The following is a 21,140-nucleotide window of genomic DNA, read 5'->3' as shown; positions in this document are numbered from 1 at the left end:
GGTGACATTTGAATTTAAACTGCGCGCGTCGAATGATTTGGAGAATTATTTTTATTTTTAGGTTGGTAGTACTGTCAGTCACATTTATGTCAAAATATTCATTAGTGTTTGAGATACGTGTCGTTTTGTGAAAAGCTAAAAGTCTGCGATGCCGAAATTTGTTGAGTAAAGAATTTGCATTCAATTTTGTTAACGGAATCAATTTTCTGCTGCGGATATGTTGAGGATGGTGCAGAAAGCCTTTGGTGATGAAGCTATGTCTCAAAAAAAAATGTTTACAAGTGGTCTAGTGAGTTCCAAGCCGGCCGTGAACGTGTCGAACACGAAGAGCGTCCAGGGCGACCATCAACCTCAACCGACGAAGCTCACGTTCAACAAATCAAAGATTTGGTGTTGAAAAACCGTCGATTAACAATTAGAGACCTCGCTGATGAAGTTGGCATATCGAAAGGCTCAGCCAATACCATTTTGAAGGATGTTTTGGGTCTCAAGCGCGTCAAATCTCGACTGTTACCGAAGCATTGAATTTTTTGGAAAAAAGGCGTCGCGTTGAAGTGTGTGAAACGATGCTTTCTGACTACTAGGGTGTCATGAAACGCATTATAACTGGCGATGAGACTTGGATCTTTGCTTACGACCCCGAACCAACCGATAAATCGAGCGAATATCGTGCCAAAAGAGAGTCGAGACTAAAAAAATCGCGCCAAAGTCGCTCAAAAATCAAGGTCATGATGACTGTTTTCTTCGATTATCGAGGTGTTGTGCATTATGAATTCCTTCCAACCGGTCAAACAGTCAACAAAGAATACTATTTGAACGTTATGCGTCGTTTGCGTAACGCTATCCGCCTAAAAAGGCCGGAATTGTGGAAAGACAATTCTTGGTTTTTACACCACGATAATGCACCATCCCATACTGCCCTCGTAATTCGTTAACATTTTGCCAAAAACTCCACCCATATCGTTCCGCAACCATCGTATTCACCTGATCCCGTGCGACTTCTGGCTGTTCTCCAAGCTCAAAAGACCGCTCCGGGGACACCGTTTTTATACGATAGAGGAGCTTCAAGCCGCAGCGAAGACGAAACTGAAGGCCATCCCGGAAAGTGACTACAACCAGTCTTTCGAAGATTGGAAAATCGGTTGGCATAAGTGCATTGCATCGGGAGGGGATTACTTTGAAGGGGATGAAATTGATTTGGAAGAATAAATAAAGAACTTTCAAAATAAATACATTGTCACCTTATTTTTTGGGCACAGTAGGTAGTAGGTAGTAAAGCATTGGCTCGACAATAAAAAAAGTTAGAATATTGGATTGTTCTGCGCAAAGTTCGGATCTGAATTCAATAGAATGGAATGATGTCAAGACCAAAATAGCAAACATAAAATTCAAAAAATTGTATATGATTTATGGGCTGAAATTGAGGAGGCTTGGTATTGAATCCCAAAAGAACGATGTCAAAAACTGGTGGACAGCATGCAGCGAAGATGTGAATTAAGTACCAAATTCACCACTTTCTACTTTTCATTCTAGTTTAAAACAGTTTAATTTAGAAGTATACGTGTATATGTATATATGTATGTATATACACTCATACTCGTATATGAAGATTGTAATCGCATATCATAAAAGATCTCAACTACTGGGTGAATTCCCGCACATTCTCTATGAAAGCGTTACAATTCAACCGCAAGGTGTAAAAACCCGCTTGACACAAGTTTAATATCTAACTAATCACAGATAAATTATTCAATTAAATTAATTTAAACTTTCATATACAAACATACATATGTACTTATAGAAGTATTGTAATATGTATGTTAATATAATATGTATAAGTCATTAAATATTTTCCTACTTGTGACACCTACTATGTACAGTAAAAAATCTTGTCTGTAAAAATCGGTTGATAAAAATCGAGTTATTTTATTTTATTGGATCGTACATTGCTTTTTAAAATTTTATTTTTATGGTTTTTTTGCTTGTTTAAAGTAATATGCATATTTATGGTTATTTATATGTTACTGTTGTTGTAATGAGACACTCGCCAGTAGCGCTTTTTGTTTTTGACGTATTTTCGCACAATTTTTTGTTGCCGTGCAAATTAACTCGTGTATTTATGCATGTAGTACATACATATGTACGTATTATATATAGTTATGTGAGTCATCCGACATTCCTCATAAAATATTTAAGTAAACATTGGCAAGTGGCTTGTTCAAACCGGTAAGCAGTTAGTTAATCAGTTAACAGTTGGGGAGCCAATAACCAGAGTAGGCGCCAATGATTGTTGGCTGCCTTCGCACGCGCCACTTTGATTGAATCGCAAACTGTTGAGTGATGTAGTGCAGCAGGTGTTTCTTTTTGATACACTTTCAGTTCTCACTTATTTCGGATAGTCCAACTATTCTTTCTTTTGTATATTAGGGTGGTTGACAAATGATTATAATATTTTTTTACTGAAACTGCCATTAGCCGCCTCAACAAAATTTTGATCAAAGCGCCTTGTCCATTTGTATCTTATGACTTTATATTCGGCATTTGGGTATCACAACGGAACGGCGTTCTAAATTGTCCTAGTGAGATCTCTGTTAGGATTAACCTCTTAACCTAACTTAATCTGCATTAAAAAATTATATGTACATACATATATCAAATTTGACACGGACTGAAATAAAATACAACATTTTCACGTTAATATAAATCCGCCTTAAAAATAGGTTTATTTTGAGTCCACACAAACAAGCCAACACTTAACCCAATTTTCCATACACTTGTTATAAGGGATTACTTGGGTTTAAGGGTTTCAAAATTTTTTTTTTTTTTAATTAATTTAATAGAATTCTACAACACCTCTAGAATGTTGTCCTAAATTTTTAAGTTCATCCGAGAAATGGTTTCGGAGATACAGCCGTGAGAACTTGTAGCTCGAGGCTAGCTAGGCTAAGTGCACCATCTTTAACTGGCAAGATTTCTCGAGAGCTACTCAACCGATCTTCATGAAATTTTACACAGGTCTTTGAGATACAATTCTTAAAGACAACTATTTGAAAAAAAATGTCGCGAAATTTTAATTTTTTTGTAAGAATGTCTGCAATAATCCAATTTTCAGTTTTTTTCTTAGTACAAGTTTTAAGTTAAGGCTTTAATTAAAACATATATGTTTTCATATTAGATGAACCTGTTAGGAGTTATCCTGCCAACGCGGACGGGTCAACGGAAATGACGCCTCAATGGCCGAGTGTAAAATATTTTTTTCAAAAATTTCAGAGTTTGTTTGTTATTAGTGTATGTTTGTAACAATAAAAATTCTAATATAATATTTCATTTGTTACATGAGAAAAAAATTGTTCAAAAAAGGATGTGTAGAATGTAACACCTTAAACCGGGCCTAGCATTGACACGATTACCCAAAACATTAACCAAAATGTGTTCAGTCGATATATAAAAGATGTTCAGATGTTCTGCTATCTCTCAGAAGCCAATACGACGATTTTCAAACCTTGTTTCCTTATATTTTTCGACGTTATTAACAGAGGTGGATGAACGACTCGTATGAGGTAAGTTTTCGACGGCTTAACGAACTACACTAAATGTTTTGTGCCACTCGAATACTTGTGTTCGTGAAAAAGGAACCTCCAATAATTAATATATGGCCATGAAACCTTAAACGAATGTAAAAAAAAAGTTGCACCTATCTAGAAAAAAAATGTATAGATTCTGTTTGCGTGCGCAGTTTAAAAGGCGCAGTCCAAGTCAACTTTGATCAGATGATATTTCGTTTTTTTTTTCGAATAACAAAAGTATTGATGGTTATGTTGGAGAAGTCTGATAGAAAAGTGATTTTTCCTTCTTTCAAGTACCACCCTAATATTTTAATTTGAAAAACACTAAGCGGAATTTGATGTTGCAGCGATTTTTATTTACTCGAGTTGGCGGAAATTACCAATGACGCGTTCAGTGGCGACTCACTGCAATGTCATGAGTGAGTGCAAAAAAATAGAGCGGATGCGCTACCTGAACTGTTTGTGAAATGCTCGTAATTGATTGCACATGTTAACATCTGTATGTGCATTTCGATGCCCCTTTGCGTTGCTTAACACCGTTAATTGTCTGACTTTTAATTTCAAGTGATTAACACGTTTGCACCTACAGCGTTGCAGGTAAATAAAGGGTGGCCCAAAAGCGCTTAGTTTTAAAAATTAATTAGAATGGAAGAAACATATTTTTTACTTGTTGGTAGGGGCAAATAACTCTGTTGTTGCTGTAGACATCAGTACACTAACTTGGCTTTTACTGTGCTAAGCTTCAGTAGTTCCAATTTTTCATTGGAAGACTTTTATTTTTCACGAAAGTCTGTCTATAATCACTTCCTCAAAAAATCTGCCAGTCTTTAATATAAAGGCTTAAGAATAATAATAAACAGCAAAGAACGACATAAGTTTAGAAAGTAAGAAGCTTTTGGCCCACCCTGTAAATAATTTTCCGGCATAATTTTTCCAATAATTTCTATGAAAGTTTATTAATGTGAAAGTGGAATATTGAGTTAGCAAGCAATTAAAGCATTAAAAGTGCATTAAGCATTTTGTCATTAGAAATCTAGCGCGGATCAACGCTAAAAAACTCGTTTTGTAGTAAACCTCTCGAACCAGTTAAAACCAGATATTGTGAATCTCTTCTTAAAGCTTAGTATGTATTTAATTTTAATTATGGAAAAAATATGAATAGTCACATAAAATTGTTTTACTTGGTGCCAATGTACCCGGGGATTCGAGCACGTTTTCCCAAGGGCGCCAGACTTTCGCATTGTATATTCGGAACAATGAAATAGACTTTATATTGCCGTTAGTTTTCCTTTTGCTAATTGCGTTGGAAAAGCCACGTCGTCGTGTTCTACATCAAGTTGTTGTACAAGATTTTTAAATGAATACTCTACATTTTCGAAGCCAGCTAGGTGTAGCCGATACTTATGTGCCAACTGATGACTGATGAAATATTCTAATATTGTCTAATCAGATAATTATTTTTAGATTCGGTACCACCTCTGAAAGTAAGACTTAGAGTGTTCAAAAGAAACAATAATATCATGTTAACAAGAATATCAAAATTTTTATAAATTAAAGTCTATAAAAAATTTATTGAAGTTCCTCTCTATCGATCATATTAATAGCGCAAGCATTATCAAAAGTCTAATGCCATTCCATACGACCAAATGATGTGAACTTGAATATTCTCTGGCTTCAACACTTCTACAGGATATACCAGGTTGTTCAATAAGTTGTGTCGTTTGATAAGAAAAACACCATTTTATGATTCAAAATACACCTTATTATTCAGTATAATCTCCCTGAACATTAATATACTTGCTCCAATCATCCTCCAATCTGTGGATCCCATCCCTGAAGTGAGAATCCGGCAGGTCTACAAAATACGCTTCAACAGCCGTTATGACCTCTCCATTTGATGAAAAACGCTTGCCACGTATACATTTTTTGAGTCCTGGAAACAAATGGAAGTCGTTGGGGGCTAAATCTGGTGAATAAGGTGGATGCTCCAACAATTCGAACTTTAATTCATGGATTTTAGCCATTGTCAAAATGCTCTTGTGACACGGTGCATTGTTCTGATGAAAAAGGATCTTTTTCTTCTGCCAACCGGGTCTTTTTCATAATTTTTTTTCTTCAACTGGTCCAAAAGATTGCAATAATATTCAGAATTAAAAGTTTTACCAGTTTGCAAGTAATCCACAAGCAAATTCCTCTCGCATCCGAAAAAACTGATGCCATAAACTTTTTGGTCGATTCCCGAGCACGAACTCGTTTCAAAGCCGAACAACCAGGTTCCCACCACTCTTTAGCCTATTGTTTTGATTCAGGATCATGGTGACAGACCCAAGTCTCATCCATAGCGATGGATCGACGCAAAAAATCCACTTTATCCTTTTTAAATCGCTCCAAATATTGCTGAGAAAGTCGCATTCGAATGTCTTTTTGTTCTATTGTTAGCGAATGCGGCATCCATTGTGCACACAGCTTTCTAAAACCCAAAATTTCACTTAAAATATTGCTTACTGTCTAATAAGATGTGAGGAGCCTCTATTAAATCTCTTTCAGTCAATCGACGATCTTCCAAAACCAAATCCTGTATTTTGGCAATGATTTCTGTCACGACACTAAATGGCTTGTAAACAAAGAATGAATTGACAGATTGAAATAAAACTTCACATACGTTCACATGAAGAGTGTACCCTCTTTTATCGAACGACTTATTGAACAACCTAATATGTGTAGGCGATTGCCTCTTATAGCGCGCCTTCTTTTCGAAAATTGCAATATATATAAGTCTTCTGCGAAAACAACTAGTTGACCTGGAGTTCTGATTGAACATAGATTTTGATAGGGTGTATTAGAAGGGCAATTAATAGATTTCCGATATTTAGAGCTAGTTATTTTTTGCTAAAACAGAAATTATCACACGGGTTATAATATGCCGGCTACCCAAAGTATTGAATTGCACGTTTGGAATTATTTAAATGAAGCTGAATATAAAAAGGAGCACAATGTATGGGTGCCACAGGACTTAACGCAAAAAGACCTAATGGGCCGAGATTATATCTGCCATCTTTTTCTGAAGTGGATAGTTACTGGTGATGAAAGGTGAGTAACTAATGACAACGTAAACCAGAAACCTTGGTTGCATCCAGGCGCTGACCAAACCAATTTTAAACTGATAGGTTATGCTATGAGTTAGGTGGGATTGGCAAAGAATCATCTAATATTTACTGCTACCCTCCGGCCAAACTCTTAATTCGGACGTACACTGTTAACAATTGGACGTCTGAAAGAAACGTTAACTTCGGTTAATAGGAAAGGAATTGTATTCCACCAGGCCAACGCCAGGCTACACATCTTGATAGTGAGTCGCCAAAAGCTTCGCGGTTTAGACTTGCATCCCATTTTTGTATAAATACATACATATAAATTTACGTATGTGTAGATTCTTATGTATCCGCCTTATAGTCCAGACCTGACATCAAATGATCACTAGCTGTTCCTGTCTATACTGTCATAACTGTATTCTGCGTTATACTTTTCTTTCAAAAGTTCAACTTTCATATTACATAAGTAGTTTAAGTTTACACAACTGTTTTGTTCTTCTGCGCCAAAGCTAAGTTATTTGCTTTGCTGGCATTTGTCTCATTTCTTGGCCGATCGTGAGTCATGAACGGAAGTTACTGCTTTTCTAAAGTCAATAGCGACGTGTTGGAACTGCAAAGCGCCAATCATTATCTAGTTGTGTCTTTAACTGCTTTCAGATTTCTCTGTTGATTCGATTTGTGTGGCGTTTATTTGCGGTTTTATTATTAATTACTTTTACATTTCGCTTTTCAATTGACGTAAGAAATGGCAAAATGCGGATTTTATCAGTTAATTAAATTTTTGTCGCCATTCATCTATGCATTTTTGTACTAATAATATTAAAGATGTTTATGAAAGAAACACACCAGTGGAGAAAACCTATTTATATATTTGTTTCGTGTTTAATTAGCAACATTGAGCCCAATTCCAATAAACTAATCCATTTGAAAACGATGTAAATACACATATTTCACTGGAATTGATAATAAATTATAATTTTTATTTACTTAAGGTTTAAGTTTATTAATTAAGTGGGCTTTACTAGGCTTTTGATTGTGTGTATATATTTACGTACATATGCTTGTAAGTATCTTGTTTGGATTACTGTAATGTAAATAAGATTCCATGCCATTCAAAACCTCAAGGGGAGATAAAAATTAATTACAGTGGGTGGTAAAAGTAGCACGGAGCGTAAAAAAGATTTTTTATTTACAACACTTGTCAAATACAGTTAATCTTCGATAACTCGAACTTTCATAACTTAAACTTCCATAACTCGAACTTCTATAACTCGAAGTTCTTCATAATTCAAACTCTTGAATTGGTAACAGAAGTAAAATTTCATACAAATTTCCTTCCATAAATCGAACTTCTAAATTGGCACGTGATTCTCTTGTCATATTTAGAGCTATCGTATTCACTGGTTTGTTGCTATTTCATTTTTGAAACTTATTTTATAATGTTTGTCAATGAAGGAAAAAATGAACTTAATAAAAGAAATAGAAAGTGGTGCAAAAAAAAGATAGGACTATAAATTACGGTGTTTCAGCGAGTACGATTTCCACAATTGTAGAAAACAAAGTAGCTATTGTAACGTCCTCCAAAACAATAAAGAAGCCAACATTTTAAAGGATAGATCAAGTAGTTTTGGATTTTTTTTTCAATAGTTAGAAGTCAAATACTATATCTGGCGCGATATTGAAAGAGAAAGCCATGGAATTTGCAATGCGATTTGGTGAAAAAGATTTTAAGCCAAGCACTGGGTGGCTTGATAAATGGAAGCAAAGGTAGAGAACAAAACGTTTAACAAATAAAATTATTAACTAATGTGAAAATAAAATTCATGTTTCGTTTCAGATATGGTGTAAGCTATAAAGAGTTTTTGCGGTGAAAGCAATGTCGTTTGTGATGAGGACTGCCAAAAAGGGCAAACTGAACTATTGCGTCATCTTTTGTAAAAGCACAAAGAATCCGATATTTTAATACAGACGAAACGGGATTGTTTTTCAAATGCTTATCAGACAAAACCTTGACAGTTAAGAACGAGAAATGTAAAGATGGCAAACATAGTATGCAGTAAGTTGCAATAATGTTGGCAGCAAACATGAATGGTGTCGAAAAAACTAAAATTCCAATTCCGATTGGCAAAAGTTAGAATCCCCGTTACTTTCGTTGTGTTCTATAGTTGTCTGTCGATTATAAGGAAAATGACTGGCAAATGAATGGATGACCAGCCACCTTTTTGAAGAAAGGACTTAGATTAGAGAATCAATTTTTACATGCAAGACGAAAAGTGTTATTATTCATTGATTATTGTGGCACATCCTAAAGAGGTTCAAAGAAAATTAAAGTCTGAAGTGGTCTTTTTCCAACTAATGGTCGATTAAAATATAATATAACATCCAAATTGCAGCCGCTCGACCACGGCATAAAATCATATGGAGGCGAACAAAATATACTATATATTACACTTATAGATTACGTGAACAATTTAGCAAATACATACAAAGGATGCAGACTCAAGAGCCAACTGCTTCTGAAAGGCTGGATTTGGTCAACATTCCGCTTGTGACGACGAATATATAATACCTTTATTTTTTGGCAAAACATTGACGATTGAATATTGATGGAAACTGATTTCGAATTATGGATAAGAAATAGTAATACAATTATGCCTTCAAATGTTACTATTACAAATTATATTGAGGTGGACAATGAGATTTGCTCAGACGAATTTGTAGAAGATCATGATATTTTCGAACCGAATATTTCAGACTAAACGATTATGACTTCTAACGCCTTGGAAAACGATGAGGATTCTGAAGAAAGAATTATTCATTATATCCAACTGAAAAATATATTAAAATTTTCCAGGCAAATCGTAATTCATAATGCAGCATATCCTCTATCAATCGCCGCAATTAACACAAAAGTAGATCTAATGGTGATTTTTCAGTTAAGTAGGGTAGTGAAGTTAATGAAATTTCTTGTGTAGATAGATAAGTTATTAATAAATAAAAAAAAGCTATTTTGAAAATTTTTGAGTTTTGACTCTGTTGAGGTTAGTGTGCAATAGATTTATACATATATGAATATGAATTTGTATTCATTAGGAGAGAAAAATTGAAGCAATTTGATATATTTATAAATATATGTAGTATTCCAAACCTTTGGAAAGAAAAGTATAGTTTAAGAGCTGTATAACACAACTTTTGCATTGTCAAAGGTCGCTCTCAGTCAAAATTCCAAAATATAGTGAGAAATATCAATAATCCATAACTTTAGACGACTAAATAGGGTATATTAAGTTTGCAAAGGAAATACCTACATATATGTAAATGCTCAGCTTGACAAGCTGAGTCCATTTAGCCATGTCCGTCTGTATATACGTGAACTAGTCCCCCAGTTTTCAAGATATCAATCTGAATATCGATCTGAAAATTTATATGATTATACGATCGATCAAAATAAAGTGCTTGTAAGGAAAAACTTTCCATTTCCACAATTCAACTCGATAACTTTGTTGTTGATTTCATATGTAAATTAAAAAAAAAAAATGGCACGCAATAATCTTGAGCAGACGAGTGGCGAATCGAAGAAAGCCATATGCCAATGTAAACTTTTCTATAAAAATCAAATTGTAAATGAAGAATTTGCATCAAAATTTAAAAAATGATCGATGAGAATGATAGCTCATAACCATTGTAATCATGTACGTGTATCTTAATCTCCTTCAGAGCTTGGTTTGACTGTTTCTTGATCTCTGTGGTATTATGTTAGAATTAAACAGAGGCAAATAACCTCCTTAAGGGTTATGATTGAACATGGTTGAACAGCTTTCCTTGAGGTTTCAAGTCCAAGTATTTATGATTTGGGTGATCTGTAACTACATTGTACGAGGGTGCTCGTTAAATTACTTCGCCTTATCACTCAGTGGCGACACAATCGGACTTGAAATTTGGTTTTGGTCGCGTTTAGAAGCGTGAAGCAATGTATGAATTGGTGATTGATTCGATTACGATTAAGGGAAATTACGTAGTGAAATCAAACGGTCGCTTGTGGATTTTTTATTGAGCCACGCTTTACGGGGCAAAACACAACGAGCTTTCCCATTGTCAATATTTCATACTGGATATGACATACGTGGTTTGTTGGGGAACCTAATATCTCAGTTATATATATCGCGCACCTTCTTTCGGAGATTTTTTAAAAATCGATATATACATATAACTGAGATATTAGGTTCCTCAACCGACCACTTATGTCATATCCAGTATGAAATATTGACAATGGGAAAGCTGTCGACCATTTTTCACACGCCGGACAACAAGTGTCAACCTGAGACCACTTCACGGCAATTTAGGCGCAATCTGTAAAGTTTTTGAGTGGTTCTACAATTGTGTAGTATTAGGCTGATTCACCACCGAATAGCTGAAAAACCTGCTCGTTGTGGCAAGGAAAAAGTTCTCTTCCGCCACCAACATGGGCGAATTGAAAGAATGATGCTATCCACTGTATTTTCAAGTCCATTTAGGCTTGTGTGCTTTATTTCTGTTTCCAAACTTGAAAACCGGCAGAGTTTTAAAACGAGGTTATCATCGCCGAAGGGACCTACCGTTCAGATCTCCAGAAATCATAGTGTTCAGACGAGTTAAAGAAATCGGAGTATCAAAGAGTTAGCTATATAGAGAACAAACGCAGACCAGTTTAGGAGCAAACACTTTTCGTTTTTCTTTCTGTTAAGACTTATTCGGACGGTTTTTTGTTTTCTAATAAAAATATCTATCTTGTTATCTTGAGAAGTTGATTAGCTTAGTAAAGCCTGAAGTAATTTAGCGCTTTCTAATGGTTTCTCTTACTCTTGGTTTCTTTTATAGTATATCTACAGGCACTTGATCCTATAGTGCAAGTTGCAATATAAATCTACTTTAATCAAAACCTGTCGATATGTTTATACTTATACTATACACACACACACACATGTATATTATTGCCTCAGATTCCTTCCTCATTTCACTTACCTCATCACTTGTGCCGTCCGTTCGCGCCCGCTCGCCTTCAACGCCAGTCGCCGCAGTGTCAGTGCTGCGCTTGTATAGGAAACGTGTTGGAATTTCTATGCATGCAATGTTGTTGTACAGCACGGAAAATGTGATGACGGTCAGCCACAGCAGTAAGGGCGTCGACGTGCACCCGTGTTTCATATGCATTTTCGTTGCGTTTAATTGTCACAACGCCTTTTCAATTTAACTAACAATCCGATATTCTGAAGTGTTAATGTTTTTAAATATTTATGGCCTTTTTGTTTTTACTTTCTAACAACTTTGTTTTTTTATTGTGTTTCTATCACAGTTTGGCACTTAAGTGTTGTGATAAAGAGTTTGAGACACAGCAGGCAGGTAAACACGTTCACACTTAGCAATTTACATCAAGCGTTATTTCAACTAATGAACCTGTTTGGCTGCAAGTAGCATTAAGAAAAGTTGTGGATATGAGTAAATTAGTAATGAAATCACATAACAAGGGTTTACTTTTGATTTTTAGGTTAAATATAGATATTTATCACTTTCCACAAATTTATATTTTCTTTTGGGTTATTTATTTTTATTGAGCACTGTTGTGATTATTTAATTTATGCATAAGCGTCACTTTTCGTTTTCAGTTCGTTTTATTATACCCTGAACGGGGTGTATTAAGTTTGCCGCGAAGCTTATAAAATATGGTAGAAAACGTTGGAGACCCTTTAAGGTACATGAATGATCAGCGTGGCGATTTGAGTGGATTCAGCCAGGCCTGTCGTCTGTATATACGAGAACTGCTCCCTCAGTTTTTGAGATTTTGATTTGAAATTTTGCTAACGTTTTCTGCTCCACAAAAAGCTGCTCGTTTGTCGGAACCGCCGATATCAGTCCACTATAGCTTAAAGATGTCATACAAACTGATCTATCAAAACTAAGTGGTTGTATGGAAAACTTTCTTATTTGAAAAGACATCTTAAGGGGTTACATGTGTTTACTAGTTTCAAAAAATCAATTTTTTTATTGTCTTGTTAAACTCTACAAAAACTCTAGATTATTGTTCTAAATTTTCAAGTTGATCCGAGTAATAGTTTCGGAGATACAGCTTTGAGAGCTTGTGCCCACGAGGCTAGTTAGGTTAAGTATGCTGCCTTTAAACGCGTTTTTCTCGAAACTGTGTTTTTGAAGTCGATTGGCAAGATTTCTCGAGAACTATTCAACCGACCTCCTTGAAATTTCACACAGGTCTTTGAGATACAATTCTTAAAGACTTGGACAAAGATTTTTTTTTGGATTACAACCATTTTTTGTAAAAATGTCTGCCGAAACCCCAATTTTCAGTTTTTGTTTCCTTCGACCAAGTTCTAAGTTAAGGTTTTAACTAAAACACGTATTTTCTCACTGTAGATGATTCTGTAAGGAGTTATCGTACCTACGCGTGCGCCGTTTTTTCCGAGGGGTCACCGAAACTGGCGTCGCAATGGTCGAGTTTAAAATATTTTTTCCAAAAATTTTAGAATTTTTTTGTTAATAGTGTACTTGTATGTTTTTAACAATAAAATGCTCTAATAAAAAAAAAAATTCTGTTTTTACCCGAGGAAACCCATCTAACCCCTTAACAAAATTTAGCATGAATTATTGTTCGATTCGAGAAATTCAAAAATCAAGAACTTATGCTATAAAAAAGCAGCTGTAGAAGGTATCATACAGCAGAAGTTACCGTTCTTTCTTCTTTTATTTACATACATATACACAACTATTGTTAACGTTTTCTAGCACCTCAACTTGTTTGTGGCGAAGCGTGCGCACATACTCTATTGACGCGCATGCGCACAGGTGTTTTGTTTGTTTGTATACCCAACTGCCGGTTCAGTTGCTTGCTTACGAGTCGCATACACAATACTTGGCTTTGTTTATAGATTCCGATATGAGCTGTCGCATTGTTTAGTCTATTCTTCAAATATGCTGTTTTGTTTCTGTAAATTGTTCGACAGTAGTTGCCACTTGTCGGCGGCCATTCTTTAGCTGCTAAGCGTGTATGTAAATGCATATTTATGTAAATAATTTTATATGTATGCATTATAACTCATTTGTACTAGTAGCACCTTGGCCGGGAGTAACCTTTTTGTGGCTTAGTGTTAGCTTACACTGCTCAAGTGCGGCAAGCAAATATTAAATAATTTCAGTCAAATGTTGGGCGTAAATATTGAATTAGCTTACGGCGGCGCCAAAGGTCACCCATGATAAGAAAGTGGTAAGCAGCTCTCTGAAGAAAATGGGAAATCTCTAGACATTCTTAACGGTAAACTTGAAATCTCAATGCAAAATCAAGATAAAAAGAAATGCAGAAGGGGTTCTAACCCCTGATAAAAACTGTAAATAATTTTAAATTTAATCCATTTATAATGTCAAGGTATCGCAGCTGCATAAAGAGAAGCAACAAAGCTGTAATTGGCTAAAAGATGGAGAATAAGAAACCAGTGATGGAAGGATAAGGAACTAACGAAGCTGTTGAGATCCCCCTACAATAATATAATAGTAATTAATTTTATATAGTCGTTACTATATAATTAATAAACGGTTTTCTTCACCTAATATGTCAAAGCCAAAGCTTTCTTCTTCTTTTTTTACTGCCTGAGCAAATCTACATATTATATATCTGTTGTATACTCTCGCAAGGTATTGCTTTGAGTCTTTAGATGCCCAAGGCGTCTTTATAAAGTTTAGCTAATGTTTGCTATCGTTTATGCACTAAAGATCATCAATTCTGTTTTCTACTCCATACTCTGAGAATCTTCTAAAAAGTTTTAGTTCTGTGCATATAAAAGTTTTAAGATTAGAAATCTTTACATCGAATAATAATTGTTTTTCAAAATATTCTCAATTAAGATCACACTTTTGCATGTGTTTGAACCAAGTGTCGAAGAACTTTTGTCACTCAATTGAGTTATCTCCAAAAAAAAAAAGAAACGTTGCCTTCTTAGTTTATTAGTTTTGTACGGGAATAAAAATAAGTCATTCGATGCCAAGTCCGAACTTTTCCGGTGAATAACTCATCAAACCGATGTTTTAACTGCACAAAAATGCAGTACTTTCAGTCGATGGGCGAGAGCTAGCATTGTCGCGGTGAAGAGAGATCCGTCTTGAGCGGTTAGTTTTCCTGATTTCTTGAAAGACAACTGGCAAGCAAATGGTTGTGTAAAATTCAGGTTTCACTGTTCTGTGTAGTTCTAGAGGCATGGTTGTGATATGTTCCGTTTTTCTAAAAAACAGGCAACCAATTGCGTGAAAGTGCTTCTTGCGCAAACAACATCTTTTGGATTCAGCTCATTTTGTTACATGTTACATTGTCATAGACGTGTTTGGAAACAGCGTTACCGTATTTTTCTTTCTCTAACCAATCGACACGAGTCTTTTTTTGAGCGATCCACAAACTATGTGGGGTCGGGTCAACGTGAAACACATTTTTTACAATCAAATATTCAAGTATTATTGAAGTTGAGTTGCCAGATGGCAATACTAGGGTTGCCAAATCCCGAAACTTAAAAGGCAACCTACATACGTAATTACTTAAAGGAAGTATTTGTCTGAAAGTTTATCTTTACGGAGGACTATTTCAAGGCTATGTCTGGCTTGAGTTTGATGATAGTCCCAGTATAGATCAAATGTTAGAATAGGTTTGAGAACCCTTTCTTCCTTTAAGGGGTTACCTCGGGTAAAAAACAGACTTGTGTCAACAAGTTTTTGTTACAAACAAACACTATTATCAAAGAATTCTGAAATTTTTGGAAAAATTTATTTTATACTCGGTCATTATGATGCCATTTCCGGTGACCCTTCGGAAAAAAGATGCGCCCGCGTTATAACTTGGACGAAGCAAAAAAAAAAACTAAAAATTGAGTTTTTGGCAGACAATTTTACAAAAAAAAAAAGAAAAATTTCGCGAACTTTTTTTTCACATAGTTGTAATTGAAAAAAAATCTTTCGTCCAAGTCTTTAAGAACTGTATATCAAAGACCTGTGTAAAGTTCCATGAAGACCTGTTGAGTAGTTCTCGACAAATCTTGCCAATCGACTTCAAAAACACAGTTTCGAGAAAAAACGCGTTTAAAGACAGCGTACTTAGTCTAGCCCACAAATTCTCAAGGCTGTATCTCCGAAACTCGGATTACTCTGATCAACTTGAAAATTAAGAACAATATTCTATAGATGTTGAATTTAATAAAAGCGTTTGATTTTTTGAAACCGTAAACCCATGAAAGGCCTTAAGGGTCATAATGAATTCAAAAACCTTTCTTTTGTGCGCATTTTTAGAGTGTTTTGACTGCGTTTACTATTCTTAAGGGTGTCCCTAAATTAACGCAAGATTGGAATTAAACAAAGGAAATAATAAGGAATTAAATATTGGAAACAAATACAGCAAGCTTCCATAAGGAATTGGAAATTAAAACTAAGAAATTGTACGGAATTATGAATCAATATTTCAGACCCCAGGAACTATTTATAAAAAAATGTTAAATTAATGTCTATTCACCCTACAATCAATAATTGAAAATTCGGATAGATGAAGGTGAAAATTTTTCATGTTTCAGATTTCAAAATAAATATTATTTTTACGTTTTGGTAAATTTTTTCCACTTCAACTCGACAGTTAAAAAAAATACCGCTACTTTGAAGATCGCAATGCTTCTATCTGTTATAACCCAGCTTTATCTTCTCTATTTATGTATTGCGTTTACAAGATTTTCTACTTTTGGACAAAATCGGCTGATGATGATGTAAAATTGCAGTAATTTCACATTTCGCTTTGTAAAATATTTTTCATATGCGCTTTCTTAAGCCACAGTCTTTTATAAGGTATTCCAAATAGCACCCACCAATAGGAGCACTATTAATATATTTATGTTTTATTTCACCATTTCGTAAACTTATGTAAATGTTTACTTTGTGATTTATAACATTATTAGCAATCACTTGAATTTTGTTGATTTTGGTTGGTATGTGTACGTTTTGGCCAAGTTAGCAGCACAATCAGTTTCATTCATAATTTCTAGAGAAATACAATAATAATAAAGAATTGATAAAAAAATAAGATTATGACTAATTAAGTAAAAATGTAGCGGTACTCATATACTATATTCCGCAATGCTACTCAACTTGACATTGATACCAGTTTGCTTGGGTTCTTATCTGTTAGCGTTTAACGGCTTGGAAGCAGGTGGCAACATGTTATGATGAAATTATTATACGAGGTGTTGTAAATCATTGCCAAATGTCAATAACTGTAAAATACTATACCACCTTATAGTAACGGGTGATCCAAGTAGAGATACTTGTTCCAATAGTATTTGTTTTAGACAGCTCACGATGAGTCATTTCAAGCTGTCCTGTTATTTTTGTTCCGTATTGTTAGTATTTCGTCATTGAAAAAAATGAACGATTACAAATCGTTCAACTTTATTACGAAAATTCCGATTCTGTAAAGACCCTCAACTTATGGTCAACATAATCGGCCTACAGAGCGTACTGTTCGCAACACCATCACCCTTCTTGAGACCCAGCATTCATTACTGGATAATATTCGACCGAATAGATCAGGTTTTCAAAAATGATGCCGATGAGAACGTGACCGTCAATGGCGACCGTTATCGTGGCATTATAACCGATTATTTGATGCCTGATATTGAAGCTTGTGATCTCGGCGACATTTGGTTTCAACAAGACGGTGCCACTTCCCATACATCGGTGAGCGAATAATTTCACGTTTTGGACCGGTCGATTGGCCACTAGGATCGTGTTATCACACCGTTAGACTTTTTCCTGTGGGAATATGTCTTTCAAAACATCAAGAGTGTGAATCGCCAGTTACCAGTCGAAATACACGAACAAGTCATCGAAAATTGGATTCAAAGAATGGACTATCTGAGACGTTTCGAATGATAATAAACATCCCCCCTTAAATTTGAAGTTTTTGTGTTTTTTCTTTAAAAAAATAAGGAACCTCGGAATGGATCACCCTTTAATTTTTGGTTACGCCCGCACTTAGCCTTTCCTTACCTGATTTTATTTGCTTTGGAAAATTTTTGACAGGTATATATGTAAGTATGTATATATTTATGTATGTATATGGTTTGAAGAAATAACACATATAGTATGTGTAACCATGAAATTTAAAAGAAAAGGTATGCATTCGTCACTTTACTAAATATGGGTGTTGGCCTATACTGCGACATTAACAAACTCGATCAATTTGTGTATCTATGTACATATGTATGTACAAGCGTTTGCAAAATCCAAGGGACGACCTCGACCGAGTGCTTTAACTTCGCAATCACTAGAAGGTATTTGCTTGCGCGGCTTTGCACTTCGCCGACTTCAATTAAACACGCCTGAAAATGCAACGAACGCTTGAGCGTTTATGTGTGTGCGTGCGCATGTTGTTTTTGCACTTATGAACACACAACAATAAATTAAACTTTTTGCACACACATACAAACTTTTGTATACGTTTATTTGCACATTTACATGTACGTATGTGTACATATATATGTAAATGTGATATGCTCATATGTATTTATGTGTATTTGTGCCTCATAGGATATTTTTTTCACTGTGTGTGTGTTCACAATAAGCGAAGTCAATGCTGATTAACCAACTCAATTGGTAATCTAAAGGCGGCTGTCAGAAATATTTAGTACAGCGTTAAACATACTCTGGGCCCACGAACGCAATGCTTTCGAAGGTCGATGCCTAACTACGACTAAACTCTATGTCAATAGTCTTATCTATTTATAGCAAGACACTAAATAATTATTAATTGCGTATTTATTGCACGTACTACACTATTGTTTACTTACATAAGTATGTACATATGTACATATACATATATATATATATATATATATATACATGTATATATAACTAAGCAATTTAACGCATGAATCATAATCGAGCGCGCAGCTTGAGTATAAATAGCTGAACGCATACTTATCATTAAGCTAATAGAAGGCTTACAAAAGAACTATTCGGTACTTCCAACGGCGCTGCCAGAAGACTCCCTCCCGCCATCAAGCATACATACATATTTACGTAAGTATGTAACATACATTCACGTAGAGTTCGCAACCACACGCATATGTTATGAATATTTCAAATAAACTAAATTTTTTATTGATAAAAAATGCAAACAAGTTAACTTCGGCTGGACCGAAGCTATAATACCATTCACAGGTGCATTATGTCTAGTTCAAAATGGAATAAAAATGCAGCTATACTCATTTTATTAGGTCAATTTGTGTGGCAGCTATATTCTATAGCGATTCGATATCGGCGGTTTCGAAAAATGAGCAGCTTCTCGGGGAGAAAAGAATGCTTAGAAAATTTCAGATCAATGCCTCACAAACCGAAGGATCTTATTATTCCACTTATGCGGTTAAAGCCGACTTTACAACAGCACATCAGTCGTCCTTCCTTTTAGCTGTTTGGCGCCAATTGGAGATTCCAAGTGTACCCAGGTCGGCCACATGGTCTTTCCAACGGAGTGGAGGTCTTCCTCTTCCTCTGCTTCCCCGGGGGGTACTGCGTCGAATACTCATAGAGCTGGAGTGCTTTCATGCTGTCTCTTAATTCGCTGAACTATGTCAATGCCGTGGTATAACTAGTACAGCTCATGGTTCCATCGACTGCAGTACTCTCCGTTACCGATGCGCAAAGGTTCATAAATCTTTTGCGGAACCTTCACGGTTCGTCGACTCATCAGCGGTAGTGACTTGTAGAATTTGGTCTTTGCTCGTCGTTGGATTTCGAGACTGATGTTGTTGTTGGTGTTAATGCTGGTTGCAATATAGACGAAATCAACAGTAACGTAGGAGTCAAATCGCGAGTACGACGACTGTTTGTTTGATGACAGGAGATATTTCGTCTTGCTCTCGTTCACTACCAGACCCCTTTTGTTTCACTTTTTTGTTCAACCTGGAGACAGCAGAACTAACGGCGCGGTTGTCGTGGCCAATGATATCGATGTACTCCACCAGTTGTACACTGTTGTAGAATATTATACCTTGTCTTTTCACATCTGCAGCTCGAATTATTTACTCTAAGAGTGGATTGAAGAAGTCGCTCGAAAGGGAGTCGTTTTGTCTGAAACCTGGTTTGGTATCGAACGGCTGGTAGAGGTCCTTCCCGCTCCTGACGGAGATTATGTTATTGCTTAACGTCAATATTGCTATTTAAATAGCTCGGCCGGCAATCCATCGTCAACCGCCGCTTTGTTTTTCTTCAGAGGGGTTATCGCTATTCGGACTTCTTCATGGTCGGGCAATGGAACGTCTGCTCCATCGTCATCGATTGGGGAATCGGGTTGACCGTCTCCTGGTGTTATGCTTTCACTGCCATTCAGGAGGCTGAGGAAGTGTTCCCTCCATAACTTCAGTATATACAGACTAAATCAACTCAGCTCGTCACACTGATTATTTTTACGTTTCCCGCTGAATATTACAAACTTCGTGGAAAACTTAATGTTAGCCTGTTCAGGGTATAAAATACTCAAAGATCGCTTAAAAATAGCCGCCCACTAAGTGTGCATTATCAGAAAGTGCAAAAATTTTCCCGACAGGGAGTCGTATGGTCTTCCATGGTCCCAACTGCGTTCGGCCACATTTCTTTCATTCACTTGTATGTATGTATGCGTGTAAATATCTGTCGTTGTCTTCTTATTACATTCCTTTATTGCAATTGTCAGCGCGCTTGTTCGCTTGCAACTCCTTTGCTTTCTTCGCAGCGATTTCTTTTGTATTTTTCAATTCGGTCGTTGTTTTTGTTTTGGCACTACTAGCATTTGCTTTTTGTTTTCTATTTCTACGATTCTTATTAAAATATTATTGTGGCAATTGGCATTGCTTGTTTACATTTGCGCCCCCTTACGGCTGCCACATCAATTTGTTGCCGCCGCCAAGCAAGCAACTCCATCGTCGGCGAATTTATTTATAAATTAAAGCGTAGCGTTTTGTGTGAAACGTATAGTAATGTCAGGTTTAAGTTGTTTATGTTTATCATTGCATTTGCTTGCATATTTATACCCTGAACAGAGAAATATTAAGTTTGCCATGAATTGGGAAGCCTTGGAGACTTAAAAAATAGATACTCTAAGTGTTTAGCTTGACGAGCAGAGTTGATTTAGACATGTCAGTCTGTATATAGATGAATTAGTTCTTAAGTTTTTGGGATATTGATCTGAAATTTTGCGTATGTCTTTTTCTCCCAAAGAAGCTTTCATTCATCGGAATCGGCAATATCGCAATCAAGTCTTTGTTTAAAAAACTTTTTTATTAGTGAAGATATATTTATGAAATTTGGCGCAGTTTATTGCCACAGGTAGCGCTATAATCTCCAAACATATTGTTCAGATCGAACTACTATAGCATATAGCTACCATACAAACTGAACGATCGAAGTCAAGTCCTTGTATGGAAAACTTTTTTATTTG

The 21,140-nt window shown here is 35.7% G+C and overlaps 1 protein-coding gene across 5 annotated transcripts in view; it reads right to left on the bottom strand.

Annotated features, from left to right (window-relative positions):
* The window catches only part of LOC120775227 (balbiani ring protein 3), a 40,983-nt gene that overhangs the window by 9,530 nt on the left and 10,313 nt on the right, over positions 1-21,140 (bottom strand). For all 5 annotated transcript variants that reach the window (XM_040105296.1, XM_040105299.1, XM_040105295.1 and 2 more), the window contains exon 2: positions 11,660-12,099. In XM_040105296.1, coding sequence (XP_039961230.1) covers positions 11,660-11,848 — 189 coding nt within the window. In that variant the 5' untranslated portion in view covers positions 11,849-12,099. The remainder of the gene's footprint in view (positions 1-11,659; positions 12,100-21,140) is intronic.

The sequence above is a fragment of the Bactrocera tryoni genome, chromosome 4 (assembly GCF_016617805.1).
Source record: "Bactrocera tryoni isolate S06 chromosome 4, CSIRO_BtryS06_freeze2, whole genome shotgun sequence".
Classification (NCBI taxonomy): Eukaryota; Metazoa; Arthropoda; class Insecta; order Diptera; family Tephritidae; genus Bactrocera; species Bactrocera tryoni.
This window is presented reverse-complemented; position numbering and strand designations above follow the sequence as displayed.